This window comes from Thermobia domestica, chromosome 10, assembly GCF_964235325.1.
Source record: "Thermobia domestica chromosome 10, izTheDome1.hap1.1, whole genome shotgun sequence".
Taxonomy (NCBI): domain Eukaryota; kingdom Metazoa; phylum Arthropoda; class Insecta; order Zygentoma; family Lepismatidae; genus Thermobia; species Thermobia domestica.
The window spans coordinates 237,682,131-237,705,182 of record NC_137463.1 but is presented as its reverse complement, the minus strand read 5'-3'; the positions used below and the strand labels follow the sequence as shown (position 1 = coordinate 237,705,182).

General features: G+C 35.7%; 1 protein-coding gene across 1 annotated transcript; it reads right to left on the bottom strand.

Moving 5' to 3' along the window:
* Positions 1–1,038: 1,038 nt before the first annotated feature.
* LOC145661856 (glutamate receptor-like) lies at positions 1,039–2,730 on the bottom strand. Its single transcript, XM_081727196.1, has one exon. It carries the CDS (start codon positions 2,728–2,730, stop codon positions 1,039–1,041), a length of 1,692 nt encoding a protein of 563 aa, XP_081583322.1.
* Positions 2,731–23,052: the final 20,322 nt, after the last annotated feature.

Here is a 23,052-nt window from a genome sequence, read left to right as displayed (position 1 = left end):
AATCCCTCATTATTATGATAAGGAACAGAAGAAATGTAGTTCCAAGAATAATGAGTCTTGTGGAAAAAGGCACTGTTCTTGATATAATGTTCGGTACTACTACTTCTGCAATGATAATGGCTAGAATCTGTCATTTCGAACTGGATGACATCACGGATTACTGCTCATATACAGAGTAAAACATATTCAGACAGCAAGGAGAAGAAAGCAAACGTAGTGTTGATAGAAAACAATAGTGATAGAAAACAAGGCGGTTTTCAGATACACTAGTCGTGGGTTAATAACGAATCAAACACTGCCAACATTGCCTTATGCCATTCCACCTAACTCATTCGATCCCCTTCTTTGCAGAGTCTGTTATCTCTTCTGATCCTAAAAGCTTGCTAATACTTTCTACACTGGCAAGTTGAAAAGAGTCGTCTAGAATGAAACGAAATATCCAGACTTGTGTGATAAATCGATACTTAAACTGTAAATTTTCCTATAATAATATTATGAACATTAATTTATTTCATTCTCAATGATTTAAGTAGTTATTTAAAAATATATCGCAGCAGGTAAAAGCATAGGATAAATTCTCTATCCGATTCAAGAGATTCAAATTTGTACGAGCTGGATCACAATCTTAAAGGTCAAATGTTCACTGAAAATGTTCTATCTTTAAAAGAATTGTCTCAATTTGTTTCCGTTCCTCCTCGATACTTTTATTTCGATTACCACTACTCCACAAAATGTTGCACACACTCTTTTTTGTAGTCTAATGTCACAAATTCATCGCCAGGCGTCTCTAGGAAGAAACATTACTAAAACTAACTGATTTTGAGGTGTGCAATATTTTCTCATTTCTTACAGTTCTGATAATATATTAGAGTTTGGATATCTAGATATTTCCTTAGAAAACAGTCACAAGCTGTTCAGAGGGCTTATTTAAGAACACTTGAATGAAATTGAAGTACATCCTCGAGCTTGAAATAATGAAAGTTTAACTTACACATTCCCAATCTGGTTGCTCAATGTGTTGTTAAATGAGATAGCACTTTAACATTTTATCTTACAAAGGAGTTCCATTGCAAATGTTATACCAGACAGTGCAAATCCAACTGCAAGTATCACAAAACTTCCTTTAATATCATTAATTGTTATTATGCGGAGAGGGTTGTCGACCATATCTTGATTAAACAATAAAAACTCAGAATCTGCAAATGCAACTTCTCTTTCCCATTGTTCAATGATACCAGAATCTCTCAGAGATTTCAACATGTTATTGAGAGGATCGACAAGTGGAGAATTTTTGAGAAAACTGATTCCCTGGTGCATCGCTACAAGGGGTGTTCTCATCAAGCGCAGATTTCTTCTTGTTTCGAGATCTAGGTATTCAATATTTGCAATATATCCTGATGGAAATTTCTCAGCAAAAACAGCCAATTTTCTTTGTTTTGCTAACAGAGTAAGTTCCTCATGGTTCTCTATGGGCACAAATCTTTCTCCTATAATTCGTAAAAAAGGATCAACCGACTCTAGGAGATATAAGTAAATTTCATTTCCTCTCCATCGTAAATCAGAGTCAACAAATTGTTCAAAAGTGTCAATGGGTTCCTCGTATACAGGGATAGTCAGATAAGAAACAAGATTACAGTTATATGCGGTGATTAGTAGCGTAGACACAAAGAAACACCAAACATAAAGGTGTTTCATTATGGAGTACTTTATATGTGGAACTCCCATAGCAACTAATGTGCTGATAGAGTATAAGAATGAATAGGAATACTCTAAGTATGGATTCTTTGTATGCGTAGGAAAGCAGAGAGTATGAAAAATTGAAAAATAATAAAACAGAAGTGAACTACAAAAAATGTATGCTATAATTGCTCCCCACACTTCAGTGGATAATGGAGAAAATATTGACCATAAATTGAGCTTCAACTTTGGTGGAGGTGTCAGAAGTACATCATAAGTACGACAATATGGTATAGAGAAATCAAAATCATTCAATCTTTCCAATCTTATAGTAAACCCAGGTAATCGAACTTGAAAATTACCGCTAAGCATTAAATCATAGAAACTCATATTTCCAGATTTAAATGTTGCAGCGACAGTCACTGACCAAGAAAAGTTGTGTTTCTTTGAAAACTCTGTCATTATTTTATAGTCGATGCCATTGAATGTAGATCCTTTCACCATAGACTGTGGAGGGTATTGAAATAAGACCATCTTTAAAGTTATTCCTTGTAGATCAGTTAACCTTTTCGTATATACTATTGAAATATAATCCTTGAAATTGTGTTTTGTCAGCGATCCAACAGTTTTGAATTCTTTAGAGTTTAAGTCATCTCCGAGTGTGTGGGAAACAATGGAATAAGATCTGGATGCGTTGTCAGCTAGATCTCTGTTATTAACATTAACAGTGAGAAGGTAGGGAAAATACTTTAATTGGGTACAATTCCGCAATCCGTTCAATGAGTCAACGGAACTCTGTTCGAGGATTATCAACTTTTTAACTCTTCTTTGAATTGATAATTTGTATGCCTCATTAATAGAACGAAGTGTGTCACAAATATTTTGAGATGTAACAACGAATGATTCACATTTTTCATTCATGGATTTCACAAGAAATTCATCCAAGGATTCCACATTTTTCATTTTCTCAGTGTTTCCTTTGATTAAAGTCACAGATGATCTGTTTAGAGTCTGATAAATATTTCCTTCAATTACTTCATCTTCTAGAATCATTGTACAGTATTGAGAAAAAAATTCAGAATCTAGTATCATTTGTATTATGTCTTGTAGTGACTCCATATCTTGACTGCTTTCTGTGATTTGAGTCAGAAATGCAGAAGTTGATTCCAAATGAAATAGAAGAAACAAGCTACACAAAATAAGAAACTAGAAAAGAAAGAAATGATAATTATTAAAAGAAGTAGCAGTGTCACCTATATATTACATAAAGAAGTTTGGTTTGTTGCCTTTGAGTGCGAAAGTAGTTGATTTATGCCACTTCCAGTTTTAATAGACAGATTAGAGCAGAGATGAACTATATTTTTTTGACTTTTAGTTGATTTCAGAAAACAACTTCTTGCTATCTGTTACCGTTTTACTCTATAGTGATCAACGTTAAAAGCAACAGTCGTTTATTTCTATCACTTGTGGTTGTACTAAAGAGATTATAGTGGCCGTAGAATATATTCTTGGGACGCTTAAGAGATCGTTGAAAACCACTTCCCGTTTTTTGTTATTGTAAACCAAACTCCTTAAGAATCAACGTATATATAACATAAGCTTATTCTACTCATAAATGAAACATAGGCTGAATATTGTTTTATATAAAAGAGAAGAGATGTCCAGTAAATGAATGAGCAAAGGAAGAAGATAAACGTTGAAAACAAAATCAGATAATTATTTTGTTATTGCCTTATTTGTTATTATCTGTTGCGTGAAGTAAACAGACAAACAAGGTAATTCCTCATAATAATGAGGAAGATTGTTTTGTACCTAATCTGTCAAAAACAATCTGTGTCATCCAATGCCGTTTTGCAGGCAAGTGAGGTAATGGCTACCGACTTTTTCATGTATATCAAACTGAAATTTCATTCAGAGCAACTCTCCTTCGTTTCTGAAGTAGGGATGGGCACGAGAGAGTTCGAGCGAAATTTTTTGAAACTTGACACGATTCGAAACAGACATGTTTCAGCTCGACTCGAGAACTCGGGTTGGAAAATTTCCTCCAAGTCGACTCGAAACTCGACTCGAATTCGGGTCGAGTGGAGCCAAAACGAGTCAATTATTGTGTGTAGTTTCAAGTACTCTTTTCAAGTATACTACATAGACAATATAATTATTATAAGTGATACTTGCACTACAATTTATAATAATAATAATAATAATAATAATAATAATAATAATAATAATAATAATAATAACACCATGTATAAACATGAAAGATGGGCAGCTTGTATCTGAATACTAAACACTACATGACTTCCGTCCTCAGTAGTCTTGAAGGCTAGGAAGCAAGGACATGGTTCACGAGGTTCGGGGTTTTTATTTCGGAGGAGCATCACACCCGTTTCCCGTTGTCAGACGGTGTCAGGGGGTGAACTCTCGCTCAAGTTTAATTGACGATCTGGGAACTCTGGGTTGAGCAAACCTGTGTTTGGGAATTTAATTATAACATGAATTTCCAATAGAATGCAATACAATAAGACTCAAACTCAATGTCTATACTCCACAGTGCTGACGTCATCATTAAGGGCGATTGGACCGGTACAGGAATTGAACTAAATTTAATTACAGCAAATTTAGATCTTGGCTTATGCCTTTGGAAAGAGATGAGGGAAGTTGCAGCTCAATCTTGAAATCTACGATATCCAGCAGACAGGCAAGCCCATCTTTATCCCTTTGTAAATGCCGTTCGAAAAAGGAAAACCTCATGAAAACAAACACTGCAATTAAGTTTTACAAGTAAAGATAGATTCGATGCATTTATAACTAAACACTATTTCGGGGCAAAATTTGGGAATCTTAAATGAAAGATACTTCTGGTATCATTTTGTGATATAAACGAACATTTTCTCATATTATTCAGGATATTCTTCTCCCAGCCTTAGCCCTTGAAAGGACTATAAACGTTCGAACTCGTACGATTCAAGATGCCAACAGTAAGAATTATTCAAAGAAGGGAAATTTTAGAGGATATGCAGAAAAGACGACCACACTAAATCGATGTAGAAATCAACCCTGAGGGTGAACAATCGTTTGTCCTCTTGATTTAGAAAGAAAATATTTGTTTTCCTCTCCTTTTCACACACACGCTCTGAAAAGATTTTTAAAAAGTTTTTTTTATATAATGTCATTATTATCAATCATACAAATAATTATAATATTAGAACAACATGTATAAACATATCTGGATACTAAAACTTATATTATTTGTTTACTGGTTCACTGTCAACCTCTGCCATCGAGAAGTCTTCAGGAGGCAAGGGCATGATCCATGAGGTTTTAGGTTTGAGTTCCGGAGGAGCAGGTATTCGGACTTAGCCAAAAATTGCTAAAAATTGCTAGGCACCGGCCGAACATGTTCAAAACTGGTCGGCCCGGGTTTATTGTTGTCAATGGCCTGAGCGACTCTGATCACAGCACATTCATTATCGAGCCTAACCAATAAGCTTAGCAAACCGAGCCAGCTTGAGCCCTCGGATCCGTTGAGCAGAACCGAACTGAGCTGATAGCTCATTCATACCGAGCCGGCTCGAGTTATTGGTTCAATTGAATCATGTCGAACCAAGCCAAAGGACTCGTTTCAACCGAGCCAGCTCAAGCCGATGGTTCAATTGAGCCAAGCCAATGTTTCATCAGAACTGAGCCAATTCGAACTGTTCACTCAGTTAAGCCTAGCCGAGCCGAGCCGGTTGACATCACTACCTAGGTTGGGCTTCTGCTTGGTTTCAGAAATTCGACCAAGCAGATCTCAGCTTTGATGGTATGGACAATATATACCTATATTGGTGCTCACAACATCTGAGGCTGTCTCATTATAAAAATCTATTGTTGTTTTTTTATTGAGACGAGATGAGATGCGAGCAGCGTCTCATTTCGTTGAAGGTGTTCCACATTACTACTCAAATTTCTCATGGCTGTCGCTTTCCAGTCTAGTCAGGCCATGAAATTAAAACGAGTTAAAACTAGGTGAATGAGCCAGCCATTTATCAAGCTTCACTCGACTCGAAACTCTACTCTCGAAACTCGAAAAAGAATGACTCGGCTTGGAACTCGATTCGAGAAAATAACCTTGACTCGACTCGTGTTCATCCCTTTCTCTGAAGGAACGTTTAACTTGAAGTATTTTTCACTTAAAGTAGTGTATCGATCTTCTGAATGCATGGATTCCGCACCATTGAATGCATGGATGTGGATTCTGCATTCAGTTACTTATAAAAAATAGTCTGTATGGAAAGACATGTTTATAAGGAACACACTTCTGCAAGCGGCAGAATTAATACTAAGTAATACAATTGTATTTTAAGTTTACAAGTGTAGGTCTTGTACTATAATATCATTACAAGTGCTTTAAAGCCTATAAAAGATGACTGACACCGAAGACTGATGATCTGTTGATCCTATTTTTTAGCGACAATGTATTTCTGCACAGTGTACACTCTGAAAGTTACTTGCCCAAGAAGAAAGTTACTGACCCACATCCTGCAATAGAAATCATTTACTTACCGTAGGTATGATATTAAATACTCGCCCACATCGAGGGGGCCGCGGTGGCTCAGTGGTAGAGCGTTCACCTCTGGTGCTTGGGGTTCCGAGTTCGATCCCATTCCCCGCCAAGTGAACTTTGTGGTGGACAAACACCGTGTGCGTGTGTTTTCTCGGGGTTCTCCCGTTTCCTCCCACTTTCTTCATTCCACCATTTCATTCATTTCTCATAATCACCGTCTCCTTTAACCTAACCGTCATTGCCGTGGGACGTAAAACTCAAAGATTTAATTTTTTCGCCCACATCGACGAACCATTCGCCCCGGCAAGCGGAAGAGTGGTTATTTGCATCCCTGCATTACAGTGTATGATGAAGAAAGCATACACTGTTTACTCGAATTCTTGCATAGGTGGCTTGTAATTTCTCAAAGCGCAGATGAATCTCTGTTTGAAGCCATTATTTCATGCGAAGAAAGTGATAATACCTGACGGGGAATCGAACCGAGATTTCCCATTTGAAACTCTAGCACGATACCACTACTCCATCGATTCCTCTACCCAAACTCTGTTTAACAAATTGTGTTGTGTTTCTTTCTGAGAACTATTAGACGAAAAGTGTATACTGCATATCAATTAAGTGTTTCGAATGTCCTGGTAGTCCCGTTACCCCTTCCCAACCAACATTCGTAAATCGTCTCATGATACATGTAAATCATGATACAGGTTTTGGATTCCACATTATTAAGAATTGCTCGTCTAGTATGACGATCACTTTGCACAAAGACATTTTTGGCGCGAACGGGATTTAAACCTATGTTGGATAGCTGAGCTACTCGTAACTTTTCCAGCCAATAAAAAATTGCAATTTTACCTTAAAATGTCAGCAAAAAGATTTTTTACTCGTCCCAATGAAATTCCATCTACACAACTACAAACCAACCACCACATGCAGGAGGTAACCGACATATATATCTTGAACTAAACTTGAGTTTTGTCCCGTTACGAACCCTAGTGGGGCTTAGGATTCAAAGTGTGACTGAGAAGGGCAGACTCTAATTTGATGTTAATATTTTATCTTTAAAAATAGATTAAGCTGTTATTTTAAAACTTACCATACTTATAGACCCCAAATTAAATATAGTTTAAAGCTATTCATTTTCCGTATACGGCCTAGTTTCCAGAATGCAGAAATTTAACAACAGACAGAAAAATCTTTCCTAATCAACTACAATTTATGTTTTGTTTCTTAATGTTTTTATGGTGTCAGTTAACTTGTTGTGTTACTCTTCGTTATTTATGTATCTGTATTATACATGTATTTTACATTCATTATTTATTTGTCTGCATTACAAAGGTGCTTCACTTATCGAATTCCATCAGCTACAGAAAGTTGAAAAATTGTGTTTCATAAAATAGGAATGTGAAATAGATAAGACGAAAGAAAGAATAACATACAATATTATGTGTTATTCAGTTGTCAGTAGCACTTCATAAAACATCAAGAAATTATATGTAGAGTATAAATAGTGACCCGAAATTACAGTGGAGTAAGAGCAGATAAACATATTTACTGAAAAATAGGTGATATACACATTTGAGGATAATTACTAGGAAGAGTTCTTTTTCTTTTATAAACCCAATTATTCTTCGACATATTTGGGCTAATTATTAGCATTCTTCTTTTGTAACCAAAACGTATTGAGTTCAAATATTGTGTCCACTTATCAAGGCTACTCAAACATTCTTTGAGTTATGTTAGGCAAATGTTGTATTTTGAAACTTCAGCTCTATTAATTGTACAAATTTAGTCGGAATTCCTTCTTATATTTCATCCTTGATTGAAGCGAGCTTTAGCGAAGCTTCTACTTTTCGATTCGATTAACACTTGTGTCTGTTCGGCTCTCCTTCTATCTGTTCCACGATAACTCTTCTGAAACTTATTCGATTTTCGTGAAACTTGGTATCTCCTTCCTTCCATTTGCAGAAATAACTCTATCCTTTGGAGGTGCAATCTGTCCAATATTAAGGAAAAAGGTTGGATTTTACAACATACAGCAAGGGTTTACACATATGCTTACAAGACAATTTTCTAATGTAAACTATGTCCATTTTCCCAATTATGACAAAACTTAGTGTATATATTTTCATATAATTTTAAATATCCCTACAGCTTAACACTAAAATCTGCGTTAATTGACACCATTAAATTAATTTCAAAACTTTGATCCACGACAATTTTCACTAAATAAAATGTTCGATTTTGGCGTATTAAGCCCTACATTTTCTTGAAGGCTTAGCAATCCTCTCCTCTACAGAGATATAACATTAAGGAAGAACAGAGTATTATATTTTCTCTTTTCACAAATACATTTTCCTTCATACTATCACAAAAGATTTTGAAAATTCGTTTTGTTCATATACAAAGCGTATATTTTTCACTTATTTTCCTAATTACTATTATTTGAGATTAAATTCCCTCAAGAATGAGCGGTAAATTTGGGTTCAATCTACTGACATAGAACAAAAGTGAAATTCTGCGTTGATGATACACTCCGCATAAAAAAACTGTGACAACAAACTCCATCCAATTTACACCTTCTTATCTCATAATCGTGTCTCGTAAAAGGATCCCATTTCTCCTCCTTTTCTCTCTCCTATACTAAAATCAGCAAACAAAATTAGAACAATTCTAAATTGAAAATTTACATGTATTGATATCGATAAAATGAACGAATATAACCGACACAAAACAAGATTCGTAAGTTGATGTAGGAAGAAACTTAAACATACACACTATGAAAAATTTAAACCAATGAATATCAGTAAAACAGAGGTACACAAGTGAGACAGAGAAAGAAAATGGGAGATAAGAAGAAAAGGAAAGACAGCAGATCAAGACATGGAATTTAAACGTAGTATGAAAAGAACCTAACATCATAAAGTTCCATTTCCAGAAATTGAAGAGTAATATAGAAGTAACGTTTGTCCTTTATTTTGCTTGAGAGCTATTCGAATATATATATATAGAATGCTCGAAAAATCCATTAAGTCAATTTGTAAAAGAATAGCAATGTCCATTTCCAGCAGGACTGTAGACCTCCGAGACATATCTAGGATAATACCAGATGTTTAACACACATGCTTCATTTCGGGTGGCTCCGTTGTAAATTGAGTCGTATTCATTACTGATCACAAATTAGGTAGCGTATGTCAAAACTTCCATTCCAGACAACTAGTGCAACTTACGAAAAGAAAGAAAAAAGAAAAAGAAAAAAATGAATGTTATTTTAGTGCTGAAATTCTATCAAAAACAGTCTATGTTAAAAGTCCAAACTGTATCTTAATTAAGAGTTGCAAATCTTCAAAAGGAAATTTAGATATTCCCCATAGATAAAGCAGACCCTGTATTATTCACATTTCAAATGTGAAACACATTGAATTATAGAATGAAAACTAATTTTGTGTCAAACTATTAAAAATAAATTCTTCTTTTGAAATAATAGAAAATGAGGCCATTTCAAGTCCTCTCTGAAGATTTATGCATTCCGAACATGCACTCTCGATTTCAGCTGTTGCGAATATAACGTTGTAAATCGCACAGATAGAATAAGCACGCTAGAGCTGAAACGATACATCGCGTCAGTCGGGTGATGTGGACACGTCGTGAATTCGAACCCGTAGTGGCCAGGTGATTCTATTTAGAATCGATAACGCGGAGCACAAAAGAAAGAGAGATTTTTACTTACTTACTTGCATTTAAACAGTATTTCTTTCAGAGATGACCAGGACTGGAACTGTCTTCCCAAAAGCATGAAAAAGACGACACCGAAATTCCAAATTAATTAGGTTTTTCAGATAGGATAGATCGAGCTAGTCACCAGGCCATCAAAACTGGCTTGTTTTTAACTCTTGAATACACACACGCACATAAAGTGTGTCTGTGTAAGAGAGAGAGAGAGAGAGAGAGTGACGAATATAAATATGAAAACTAGTTATCATTACATTGTTTAATGAAATCGTAACAGATAAATCTTCAAAGGTGACTAGAAAATTACTTCCTTTTCGATTATTTCAAAAGAAGATTTTATTTTTATTAGTTTGACACAAAATTCATTTCTATGCTATAATTCATGTTTTATTCTCTTTTGAAATGTGAAACATGCGACGTCTGCTACGTCTATACGGAACATCCAATTCCTTTTTGAGAGTTGTAACTTTACATTATGATAGAGTTTGGACTTCTAATATACTGTTTCTGAAAGAAATTTAGCAGTAAAATAGCACTTATTCAATTTTTCTTCCTTTCTGTTCACTTTTTTTCTTTTTCGTGTTTATATTAATAGTCTGGAATGGAAGGTATGACCTACGGTACCTACTGGTTTTATTAGAATGTATTTCTGATCAGTACGTCCAATGAACACTACTGAATTTGCCACCAGACTACTCGGAAATAAAACATGTGTGTTGACGCTTTGTCATTATCTTAGATATGTCAGGGAACACAAGAGTTCCACTGGAAATTGAATATTTATTTTGACCACCAAGTTTGCTATTTATTTTGAAACTGACTTAATGTATTTTTCAAACATTCTGTATATATTCAAGTAGCCCTAAAATAGTTACTTCTATATTACTGTTGGGTTCTTTAATCAAGCCACTATAATGTAAGGCTCTTTTCTTACTACGTTTAAATTCCATATTTTTATCTGTGCTCCGTTTCCTTTTTCTTCTTCCTTCCCCTTTTCTCTCTCTCTCTCTCTCTCTCTTTCTCTCTCTCTCTCTCTGTCTCACTTCTGTACCTCTAGTAACAGATATTTATTGGTTTCAATTTTTCGTTATATGTGTGTCTAAGTTTCTCCCTACATCAAGTTATGAATCTAGTTTCGTCTCGCTTGTATTCTTTCATTTTATCGATATTAATACATGTATATTTTGAAATTAGAATTGCGCTCATTTTGTTTGCTGATTTTAGTATGGGAGAAGAGAAAGGAGAGAGAGAGAGTGAGAGGGTGTGTGTCATCACCAGACACGATTATGGGATAGGGTGTATATTGGGTGGTATAGTTGCACGGCGTTAGTTGTAGCTTTTTTTAATGCGGCGTGTATATAAAATATACCACCAATGCACACAATCCGATCATGCGTAACCACATAGATAAGAAGTTAGGTTCTTCCTGTTGCAAGTGGAAAGCAAATATCAGGAACCACAAAGGATTATACTAATACAGGACTGCATTTGTTTGAAAATAAATTAGTAATGATGGACAAATACCGGTACCTAATAACTTTAAGGAATTGTACAAATAGAACAATGACTTTCTCCGATGAATTGATTATATGCATCGATCTCTGAATGACTTCCATTCTTCAAAGATCATTCATCCTCCCCTGATTTCAATGACGTCTTTGGTCTCTAAAACTGTATACTACACGAGGTCTTGCCTCAAAAACGAGATAACACTATAAAAGTGGGTAGAAAATGACTAAACCTAATAGCTAATATTTCGAAATTACGCCTTACTAACTATTGTGTAACAATAGTGCGAGTATATTATGTAAGATAAAGTAATAATATACATTCGAGACACTTCCGATCAGCCAAAGAGGAATTGATTTATTTTGTGATTTGTCTTTGCAAGTGAGACATCGCGCTGTACTAATTACAGGAATTCCTATTTACATATACTTGCAGAATCATTTGCATTAATGAAAATTGCCAAGAAATCTTACACTAAATTGCGTTACAAATTGATGAACCATATTATAAGGCCCTCAAAAAATAAGTGAATGTTGTGATATCCGCTGAATACGACGATTTCCAAGGGCTCAACAACAACAATAACACCCCAGCAGACAACAGTTGTCATAAGGTAACAAGTGATCCCAAAACGGATGAACATCGTCACTACCCCGACGTTCTAGGGGGATTCATGAGGATATGGTATATAAGAGGACGCAACATCTTCAAAAGCTTCAGTCTTCATTGAGACTGATCACATTACCTACTTTCTCTTCGATGCACTCGGCACTGAGAGCTATTTAACACAATCTATCTGTGTCTGGCCTCTGAGATTTTCTACCACTCTCTTGGCTACATCTGCTCCCTGAGAGAATCTAATTCTTTTCTTTTTGCTGGGACTGGATCATGAGGTTCCACCAAACTTGTCCCTAAGCTGCGACGGGCCCTGGGATATTTCTAATCACCAATTACTATATAAAATCACTCTATTTTGTCTTCGAACAACTCTTAGAATTGTACTATACTGTATCATAGTGAAGTTTTATAATAAAACGGTTGTAGAAGGCAGTCCAATCGTTTGTCACTACCAACCTGCTTTCCGCAGAAGTTTACAATATACTATTTGTAATGGAAGCTTGTAAAGAAAAAGTTTTGTAACCACCAAATGGATTAATCATCATAATAATAGTAGTTTACAGTTTTTCCGTTTGATGGCTCCTTTGACAGAGAGCTTCTATTAACTGTAAATATAAGTATAAACTTTAAACCGTGGTGCCATCTGTCGGGAGCGAAATGAACTTGCATGAAGAATGTTACCTTGAACTGTGTGCATTGAACGTTATGGTGTTGGTTGAATAGGACAAGGAAGGAAAATATCTTGAAATTAATGTAGTGAATAACGAGAGTTTAAACAAAATACGATGTAATGTTCATCGATTCATATTGTGAAAAAGGAAAGAATAATGTAAGTTTGTATTTTAAAAACATTATGGACATTAATTATTGAGCTTACCTTTAGTCAAAATCATTTTTTGTTCATTATTTTCCTTTTGTTCTAGTTTAAAGTTACTGCACCCTCTTCATTTTGATTCGGAATACAGAGTAATTAATGGCCATTAGGGTTTTAATATTAACTGTTTTCGGTTCTTTTGTAATATAACCTATTTGGTATTTTATAATCCTACTAAACTGAAAGGTAAAATTGAATTATTTGAATTACTTGGTTTTCATATATAACTAATAAAACGTATTGTTAATTATTTGAATTACTTGGTTTTCATATATAACTAATAAAACGTATTGTTAATCAAACTTACGTTTTATAATTCATTGGAATAATTAGTTTTACAAAAAAGAAATATTAACAAAGGTTTAGAATAAACACGTAGCATAAGTAAACCAGCCGAAAAATAGTAAGTGTCAAAAATCACTTACAGTAATACAACATAGAACAAATTGAAGCAAAAGCATGGAGGTTAGAAAACTTTAAACATAGCTTATGTGCATTAACTTGTTGAACAACTTGCTGTATGTGCTCATTGTAGATTTCCTTCTCGCTTAGTTTGATGCGAATGAAATTTTATAAATCTTCAAGTAACTCTAATAGCATTAAAGATAAGCTATGCATATGCACTTTAATAACAAGTAGCAAATTACACAATACATATTAATTTTTAAATACTATTTATAACTTGTCCATTAAATGTATATCTATCTGCTATGTGTACACAGTACAGCAGAAACGAGCCTTTAGTGAATGAATACCAGAAGCCAAGGATGGGACAAGTAATCGAGTTTGTTCAGGGTCGCCATAAATGACTTGCTATGCAAAATGGAAAATTTCTCACTCTATCGCTACATATGCATGACCATAGTTGTTGAATTTGTTGAGACTGGAAAGTCTCCCTCTCAGTAATCTCAGTAAACTCTACAAGTATGTCCTCAGATAAGCACAATTGTTGCACCACCAACTACCACTGACTTACTTCAGTCGTTAACGAACAATTGATCATTTGCGTCATCTACCATTGGTACCTCTTACAAGGCGGAACCCGGGTCAGGAGTGCGTCTGGCTCTCTTTACATCATTGCTATTATAGTCCAACCACTAATCTAGTTTGGTTATGTTATAGTTTTGTGCATGCCAACAATGAATCTTATGTAAAAAGGAGAGAATTACCTATTGCCATTGTTTTTAGTTACTCTGAAAATAAGGGCTGTAGTACCAGGTAGCAAACTTTTCTTGATGTAATGTTCGGTGCTGCTACTTCTGCACTTATAATGGCAAGAATAAGCTATTTCCAACTGAATGACGTCATGGTTTGCTGCTCATATTTTCAGTAAACCGCACACAGACAATGGGAAGGCAGCAATGTTCAAAGAAGATAATGGTGATAGAAAGCAAGGGCAATCGATCGTTTTGCAGATACGCTACTCGTGGATTGATGCAAAGACTCAAAAAAGTATTCATACACCCAAACATTTCGTCGTAGGTGAGTTATATGAGAGAGCAGAAAATTAAAAGTTATATTGAAACAAAGAGACGGAAGAGCACTAGCAGTTGCATGAGTTGAAAATCTGCCAACACATATAAGGAGACGAACACAATGTGAATCAATTATGATACTCAAAAAAAGTATTTATACAGAGGGTCTGTTATCCTGTTCTGTGCCTTGAACACTTGTACTGTTCAACTCGAGCAATCGTACTGTACCTGCATTGTCCGTTACCTGCAGCTGATTGTATATCTGTTAGTCTGCTCTTGTTGTGAGTCCTAGTAGTCGAAATGGGGAGCAAGAAAAGTGAACTTTCTTTGGCGTAACGTGATGATGTTGTTTTTCTTTATAAAGATGGTAGGAGTTATCGTGGAATTGCAAAAACTTTCTCAATCAGTTTTGGTACTGTAGTTCCATCATAAAGAAGTATGAAGAAACTGGAACAAATATAATAGACGAAGATCAGTACGCCCAAAAGTGCTTAAACGCCGCGACCAACGGAAAGCAGTCAATTTAGCACGAAAATCGCCCTTCAGAAGTCCTGTGTTTTTGGCTGAAGAAATCGCTTTAACATCTACTTGCACTGTGAACCCTCAAACTATATGAAATGTACTAAATACAGTAGAGCGTCGATTATCCGAAGTAATTGGGGGACATGGGTGTTCGGAAAACTGGTTTGTTCGGATAATCGAACTGTACTGTACTGTACTTCTACAGCCAGTGCCAAACCGACAGAAGTGTGCTGATTGTTGAAACAGAGCGACTGGCGGCTTGGCCGGTAAGCAGCGCCTTATCAAGGCCCCATTAGAAGCAATGTTCCGCCAGCTGTGGCTCAGTGCGGCGACTACTGTGGGAAACTTGGTTTGGGAGTGAGGGGGATGATGGACGGTAGGGTGGGAGAGTAACAGGTGCGAGCGAGTACACAGTTCGGTTAAGCGGTCGTTCGGTTGACCGACGTTCGGATAATCGACGCTCTACTGTAGTGCCAATTTTCATCCTAGGACAGCCAAAATAAAAAATAACATACATCTCAGAAGTAAACCGACAAAAGTACCTAAAATTTACCAATGAATACCATACTAAAGTTTGGGATACTGCTGTATTTTCCGATGAATCGAAGTATAATATGTTCATCAGATGACAAAAGATGGGTATTTCGAAAGCCAAACAGTGAATTGCAATCACAACATATTATCCCTACAGTAAAACACGGAGGAGGAAGTGTGATGGTTTCGGGATGCATGGCGTCTTCTGAAATGGGAAACTTAGTTTTTTATTGAAGAAGTCATGGATGCTAATAAGTATATTAGTATGTTGTGCCTTAACTTATCAAATAGTGTGGAGAAGTTGGGTCTTAACAGAGTCTTTGTTTTCCAATAGAACAATGACCCTAAGCACACCGCTTTGAAAATTAGGGAATTGTTACTGTACAACGCTCCACAACGGCTTCTGACTCCTCCACAAAACCCAGATGTCAGTTCTATCGAACACTCGTGGGATTATCTCGACAACACCACCCGTACAGTACAGAAACGCCGTCCTTCGAGCAAGGAAGAACTATAAAAGATATTTTTGGACGAGTGGTCTAAGATTTCACCAGAAATGACCAAGACGCTTGTTCGGTCCATGCCAAGGCGCCTCGAGGCAATGATTTGTTTTAAAGGTATGCATACAGAGTATTAAAAACTTGATTTTCTAGTACAGATTGATTGAACTCGTCTAGATTCAGATGATTGTTACATTTTCAGATGATTGTAACATTGTTTTTATTTAACCTTTATATATAATCCTACGTCAAAAACTTTGTGTGTACGAATACTTTTTTGAGTCACTGTAATTAATCCAATACTGTCAACGTTGTCTTTTGCCATTCTATCAACATCATTCCCTCCTTTCTTTGGTCAATATGTTCTCTCTCTTAATCAAAAAGTCTGCTATTACGTTATACACTGACGAGTTGTAAATGGCCGCCTAGAATGAAACAAAATGTCGTAACTTGTCTAATAAATCGATAATGAAAGAGTAACACTTCCTGTATTAATATCAGGTTATGAACATTTCTATATTTCTTTCTTAATGTATCATATAGGTATTAAGGATTTTTCGTAGCAGGTACAAGCATTGAACAGCTTGTTTATCCAATTCAAGAGATTAATATTATCCGAGTTCCTTTAAAGATCAATACCTATTGACAAATGTTCACCGAAAATGCTATTTCTATATATAAACTTTTTCAATTTTTTCCGTTTCTGTTCGATACCTTTATTCTGATTAGCACTGCTCCACAGAATGTTTCACACACTCTTATCCGTAATCGATTGTTACAAAATCGTTATAGGTCGTTTATAAGGAGGAAAAAGATGTAAAAATAATTGTTTTTGCATGTTCATACAGTTTTGATGATATATACTGTATATTATATTCGAGTTTGGACACCTTAGATATTTTCTAGGAAAACGGTCGCAAGCTATAAAGAGTGCTTATTAGGAAAACTGATCAATTATTTTTAATGTATCCCCAAGCTTGTAATAATCAAAGTTTGATTTGCACAGTTCCAACCTTGTTGCTCAATGTGTTGCTAAATGAGATGCCACCTTAACACTTTATTTTACAAAAGATTTTCATTAGGCAAGTATCACGAAACTTCCTTTAATATCATTAATTGTTATTATGCGTAGAGATTTGTCACCCATATCTTGATTAAACAATAAAAATTCAGAATCTGCAAATGCAATGTCTCTTTCCCATTGTTCAATGATACCAGAATCTCTCAGAAATCTCAACATGTTATTAAAAGTATCCACAAGTGATTAAATTTTCACAAATATGACTACTAGCTGCATTGCTTCCAGGAGTGTCCTCATCAAACACAGGTATTTTCTAGTTTTGGGTCTTAGATATTCAATATCTGCAAGATATCCTGATGGAACTTTCTCCGGTAAAACTGCCAAGTTCTTTTGTTTTGCCAACAAGATAAAATCCTTATTATCCCCTACGGGCACAATCTTTCTCCTATACTTCGTAAAAAAAAAGATTAACCGAATCTCCGAAAAATGGGTAAAGTCGAGCGCCTCTACATTGTAAGCCAGACTCGACAAATTCTTCAAAAGTGTCGATTGGTTTCTCGAATACAACGATAGTTAAGAAACAAGATTACAGTTGTATACAGTGATTAGTAGCGTAGACACAAAGAAGCACCAAACAAATAGGTGTCTACGCTACTAATTAAGAAATACTTTATATCTGTAACTCCCATAGCAACTAATGTACTGATAGAGTATAACAATGAATAGGAATATTGTAAGTATGGATTCTTTGTATATGTAGGAAAAAGAGAGTGTATGAAAAATTGAAAAATAATGAAACAGAAGTGAACCGCAGAAAATGTATCCCACACTTACTACCCAGACTTCGGTGGACAATGGTGAAAATATTGACCATATATTGAGCTTCAACCTTTGTGGAGGTGTCAGAAGTACGGCATAAGTACGACAATATGGTATAGAGTTATCAAAAGATCTCAAACTTTTCCATCTTATAGCTTCCCCAGGAATTCCGACTTGATGATGACCACTAAGCATTAAGTTACGTATACTAATATTTCCAGATTGAAATGTTGCTGCGGCAGTTACTGACCAAGAAAAGTTATATTTCTTTGAAAACTCGGTGAATATTTTAAAGTCGATGCCGTAGAAAGTAGATCCTTTCACCATAGACTGTGGAGGGTATTGAAATAACACCATCTTTAAACTTATTCCTTGTAGATCATTCAACCTTTTCGTATTTACTATTGAAATATAATCCTTTAAATTTGTTTTGTCAGTGATCCAACAGTTTTGAATTCATTAGAGTTTAAGTAATCTCCGAGTGTCTGGTAAACAATGGAATAAGTTCTGCATGCATTGACAGCTAGATCTTTGTTATTAACATTTACAATGAGAAGACGAGGAAAATACTTTAATTCGGTGCAATTCCGCAATCCGTTTAATGAATTAGTAGAACCATGTTCGAGGAATATCAACTTTTGAACTCTTTTTTGAATTAATAATTTGTATGTTTTATTGATAGAAAGAAGTGTGTCACAAATATTGCTAGATGTAACAACGAATGATTAACAATTTTCATCCATAGATTTCACAAGACATTCGTCCAAACATGTCAGTTCTTTTCAGATTATCAATGTTTCCATTCACTAAAGCCACAAAGGACCTGTTTAGACTCTGATAACTATTTGCTACAATTATAACTTCATCTGCTAGAATTGCTGTACAAAACTGGGAACAAAATTCAGAATCCAGTATAATTTGTAATATGTGTTGTAGCGAGTCTATATCTATGCTGCCTTCTATCATTTCAGATATAATTTCAGAAGTTGATACCAAGTGGAACAGGGCAAATAAGCTGGACAGAATTAGAACCTAAAAAAGTAAAAAATGATATTTGAAGAAACAAGGAGCCTTATCACGAGTACACTACATCAAGGAGTTAGTTTTGTATTCCGTGATATTTCTAAGTTAATATTGAAAGTGGAAACTACTAATAGAATCCTACCAGTTTTGGTTTTAGTAGAGAAATTAGTGTACAGATGGGATATACTTGGGATGCTTAATTCATTGTAAAAAAACTGCATCTATTCTACATAGTCTGGGTACATGGAAAAATGACATTTTAGTCAATATAATGTTTATGAATAATATTTTCAACATAATTTCAATGCATAATTTGATACGCTTTGCAAATTTGAGGTGAACTCGATGGAATAGTTCTGAATTGCCGTCGATTTCGGCGCACTGACTGGTAATGCATTCTGTCAGGTTCTGTAAATTTCTAATCTTTATCGAGTAAATTTCTCTTTCAGCAAACCCCAGAAAAAGAAATCAAGGGGAGAAAGATCTGTCGAACGATACGACCGCTCAACATGACCTCTTCACCCAATTCCGTGAGGAAAATTGTCATTCAACCAATCTCTAACAGCTGCAGTAAAATGGGCAGAGACCCCATTCTACTTAAAGCAGTCTGGAAATCCCTCATCCAAACGCTCAATTTAAGAAATCAATTTGTCTCCCAGCATTTTCAGATAAGCCTCACCTATTACATGTTCATCAAAGAAGAAAGGTCCTAGCACATGAACTTTCCACAAACCACAGCACACCATCACTTCTTGGCAGCCCTGCTGTTTGGATGGACTCATCTAATGTGGATTGTCTTGAGACCAATATCGAACAGTTTGTCTATTCACTTCACCATTTACATAAAACACAGCTTCATCACTGAACAACAGACAGTCTTTAGTAAACTTTATATTTTCATCCAATTTATTTGCAGACCATTCACATATCTGCATGCGTCTATCGGGATGGTCTTCATTTAAATAATGCAATATCTGTAACTTGTACGAATGAAACTTCTCTGCCAGGATTTTAAGGATGGTTGACCTTAAAACACCCAACTCCGTGGATGTCCGACGAAGCGATTTCTTTCTGCTAGCATAAATCTTAGCGAAGACAACCTCTTTTGTTTCGTCTGAAGTCTTTGGTGGTAAGGTACAGTGTTTGTCCAACACACTAAATGTTTCTTTAAACTTGGTGATTGATTTCCCGACGACAGTAAAACAAAATGTACCAACTCGACTCGTTCTTGTTTAGACTGAGCCATCATTCAATCGGGAAAAGAAACGCAAATTATAAGAATGCCCTATGTACTCAGACTTTATGGACACACTGTATAGCAGTCTCCTTTAAAACCAATGCTTGATTTAGTCACTTTTGATATTAGTAGAGAGATTGGAGCAAAGATGGCCTATAGTTTGTAACCGCCCTGGAGTTCAGGTCGCTGTTCGAGCTTCAATTTACTTATAACCAATTGAAGTCGGGTCGCTGTTCATGGTTTGTGGTCCTACCAATAAGTATTCTCCTGAGACTGGAACTTACCTGGACAGGACGATGAAGGACCTCTCCAAGAAGAGTTACGAACTGTTTCCAAATCGCTCGACGGTCTCAGTAATGAGATCAGCATTAGGCGCCGAGAGGTTCGGGTGTCTCGTCTCAAAAACCTCACGGACGATCAAACGGTCATCCAGACCATACCGCACACAAACATCACTCATACAAACAACGAAAACACACTGGATTAAATGACAGTATACTTATTTATTAGAACACTATCATATATATATATAAAATAAAATAGCGAAGAGGAATGAACACAACACTGAACATGCAAAATAATTTTCGTCACTGAAATCACACTTTGCCTTTTCAGTGCGCAATAGCCCTTTAAATATATAAGGTTATAATTCGGATTTCACAGTAAATGCTTCTCTCACACCATTGACACACTTGGGGAATTAGCACTGGGGAAAAGTTGTCTGGATCGTCCCACGATGAATCCAGTTGTTACGCTGAACCATCCTAAAACGTAGCGGCGATAATTCAGCAAATTAAACAAGAAATTCTCCAAAGTAGAATGCTGATGTTGGAGGGCGCGTGTATAACACATGTACGCACAAGGTCGGCGGACCTGGGAATTCACTAGTTGGGGCTAGCCGTAAGAAAACGTCCTTCACCGGCTAATAGCTTGTGCCCCTTAACGCACAATCGTATTTGGTTCCCAATGCTACGTGCGTGGTGGCTACGTACAGTATCGGAGTCAAACTTCCTGAGCACCGAAGCTCAAGGTATGGGTTGCAATGGTCAACTGAAAGTGTTAGTAGTTCATTTCAAAAATCACTCAGTTAACTCACCTGTAGACACATACAAACAGAATATAGAAAACAATTTATGTTCATTTTAGTCAACTGCCCATAATGCACTAGACACGGCGATAACTTTGGCGTGAGAAAGTACAGATAACGAGTACGAAACAACGCAGTTGGTGCCACTTTGGTGGCTGGAACATCTGGTCAGACCGTATTTCTCTAATCTATTATAATGTTTCCATAAGCGATTAAAGAAAACACTTAATTCAGTTCCCAATAACTATAGAATATATACTGTGCATATAATAAGTCAGGGAGAAACACTGAAATGGTTCGTCGCTAACTGAAATGTTCTCATTAAAAGCAATGTTTTAAATATATATATGAGAAAACGATGAAAGACTTCTTTGTCCAATTGTGTGGGAAAGAAGCAATTCCCACCAAAGAAAGAACTTATATGCGTTGCAGAATAAAGTGTAAATCGAAAATAAAAATCACTGTCTTTACGAAATATACAGAATGTCCACAAAAAATCCTTCTTTAACCTGGTAGCGGTTATAAGTTTTGGGACTCTTAATTGATTGCAGAAAACAGTTTCTTCCTATCTGTTACCATTTAGCTCTATACTGATCAATGTTAAGACCGGAAGTCTTCCTTTCTGTCACTTCCGGTTCTAATACAGAGAGAGTTAGAGTGAACATGGTATATATTCTTGGGACGCTTAATAGATTGCTGAAAATTCCTTTCCGTTTTTTCTTATCATAAACCACACCACTGCTCCACAGCCACAGACACACTGCTTGCCGCCATGTTTGCAGCAACTGCTGCGCCAGCGCCAAATACGTCACGCCGGGCGCTAGTTACTCGAGAAGGAATACATTACGTCTCACACAGTTTAATCATGATCCGGCTATTCAAGATTATTTACGTAGGAAAATCCCGGTCAACCTTGAACGACCCTTGTAGATATGAGAGAGCACAGTTAGTGATAGGTATTAACATATTGAAGTAGTAAACACATAAGAGACAGATTGTTATGTTTTGCTTTTGTTAGTGAAGAAATCTTTTATTCTTTCCTATCTTTTAAACGTCTCCTATCTTTGACCGATTCCTTGCATATGACGCTATTTGCTAACTATCTTACTCGGAAGAACATACCAATCGCGCGTTCTTAAAAATTGTGTGCTGTTGCGTTGTCATGGGATGGAAACATTGCGTATTTGTCAACTATTAATAGAGTTCGGCTGTACACCAACTCAGTCTAAATTCTACGTTATTTGGAATTGTAACTATTTAGTATAAAACCTTTCTGGTAATAATTTCACATTTTGATAATTTACTATATAAACTTCAGGCACACTCTGGAAATCAACTTATAGTAGAATATAAACTTTTTCTATACATAAATGAAAAATAGTCTCTCTCCGTCTCTCTCTCTCTCTAACAGAAATTTGTATATTAACAGATGTGCAGTATGTGAAGTTGCGAAGAGGAAAGACAAACTTGAAAACAAAGTCAGTTAATTGTTGTATTATCATCATCACCTGTTTTGTAAAGTAAAACAAATAAGCAATATAATTCCTCATACTAATGAGATGCCTTATTTTGTACTTAATCTATCAAAAACAAATTTCTTTTAACTGTTATTCAAAAGCGTTTTGCAGGCAAAGTGTAAAGGCTATCAACTTTTTCATGTATGTCAACCTGAAATTTAATTCATAACAACTTTCAGATGTTTCTCAAGAAACGTGTATCATTAAGTATTTTTCACTTTCCACTCTTCTGGTCGAAGTTGACTATAATTATATAAATTTGTTATATTTTTCTCTATTTTTGACTTCAGTGTGTACGAAATGCTCGTCCGCATAGGTTTAATATGTGAAATAGTTTTTGATATATTTTACTTCAACAAACCTTTAC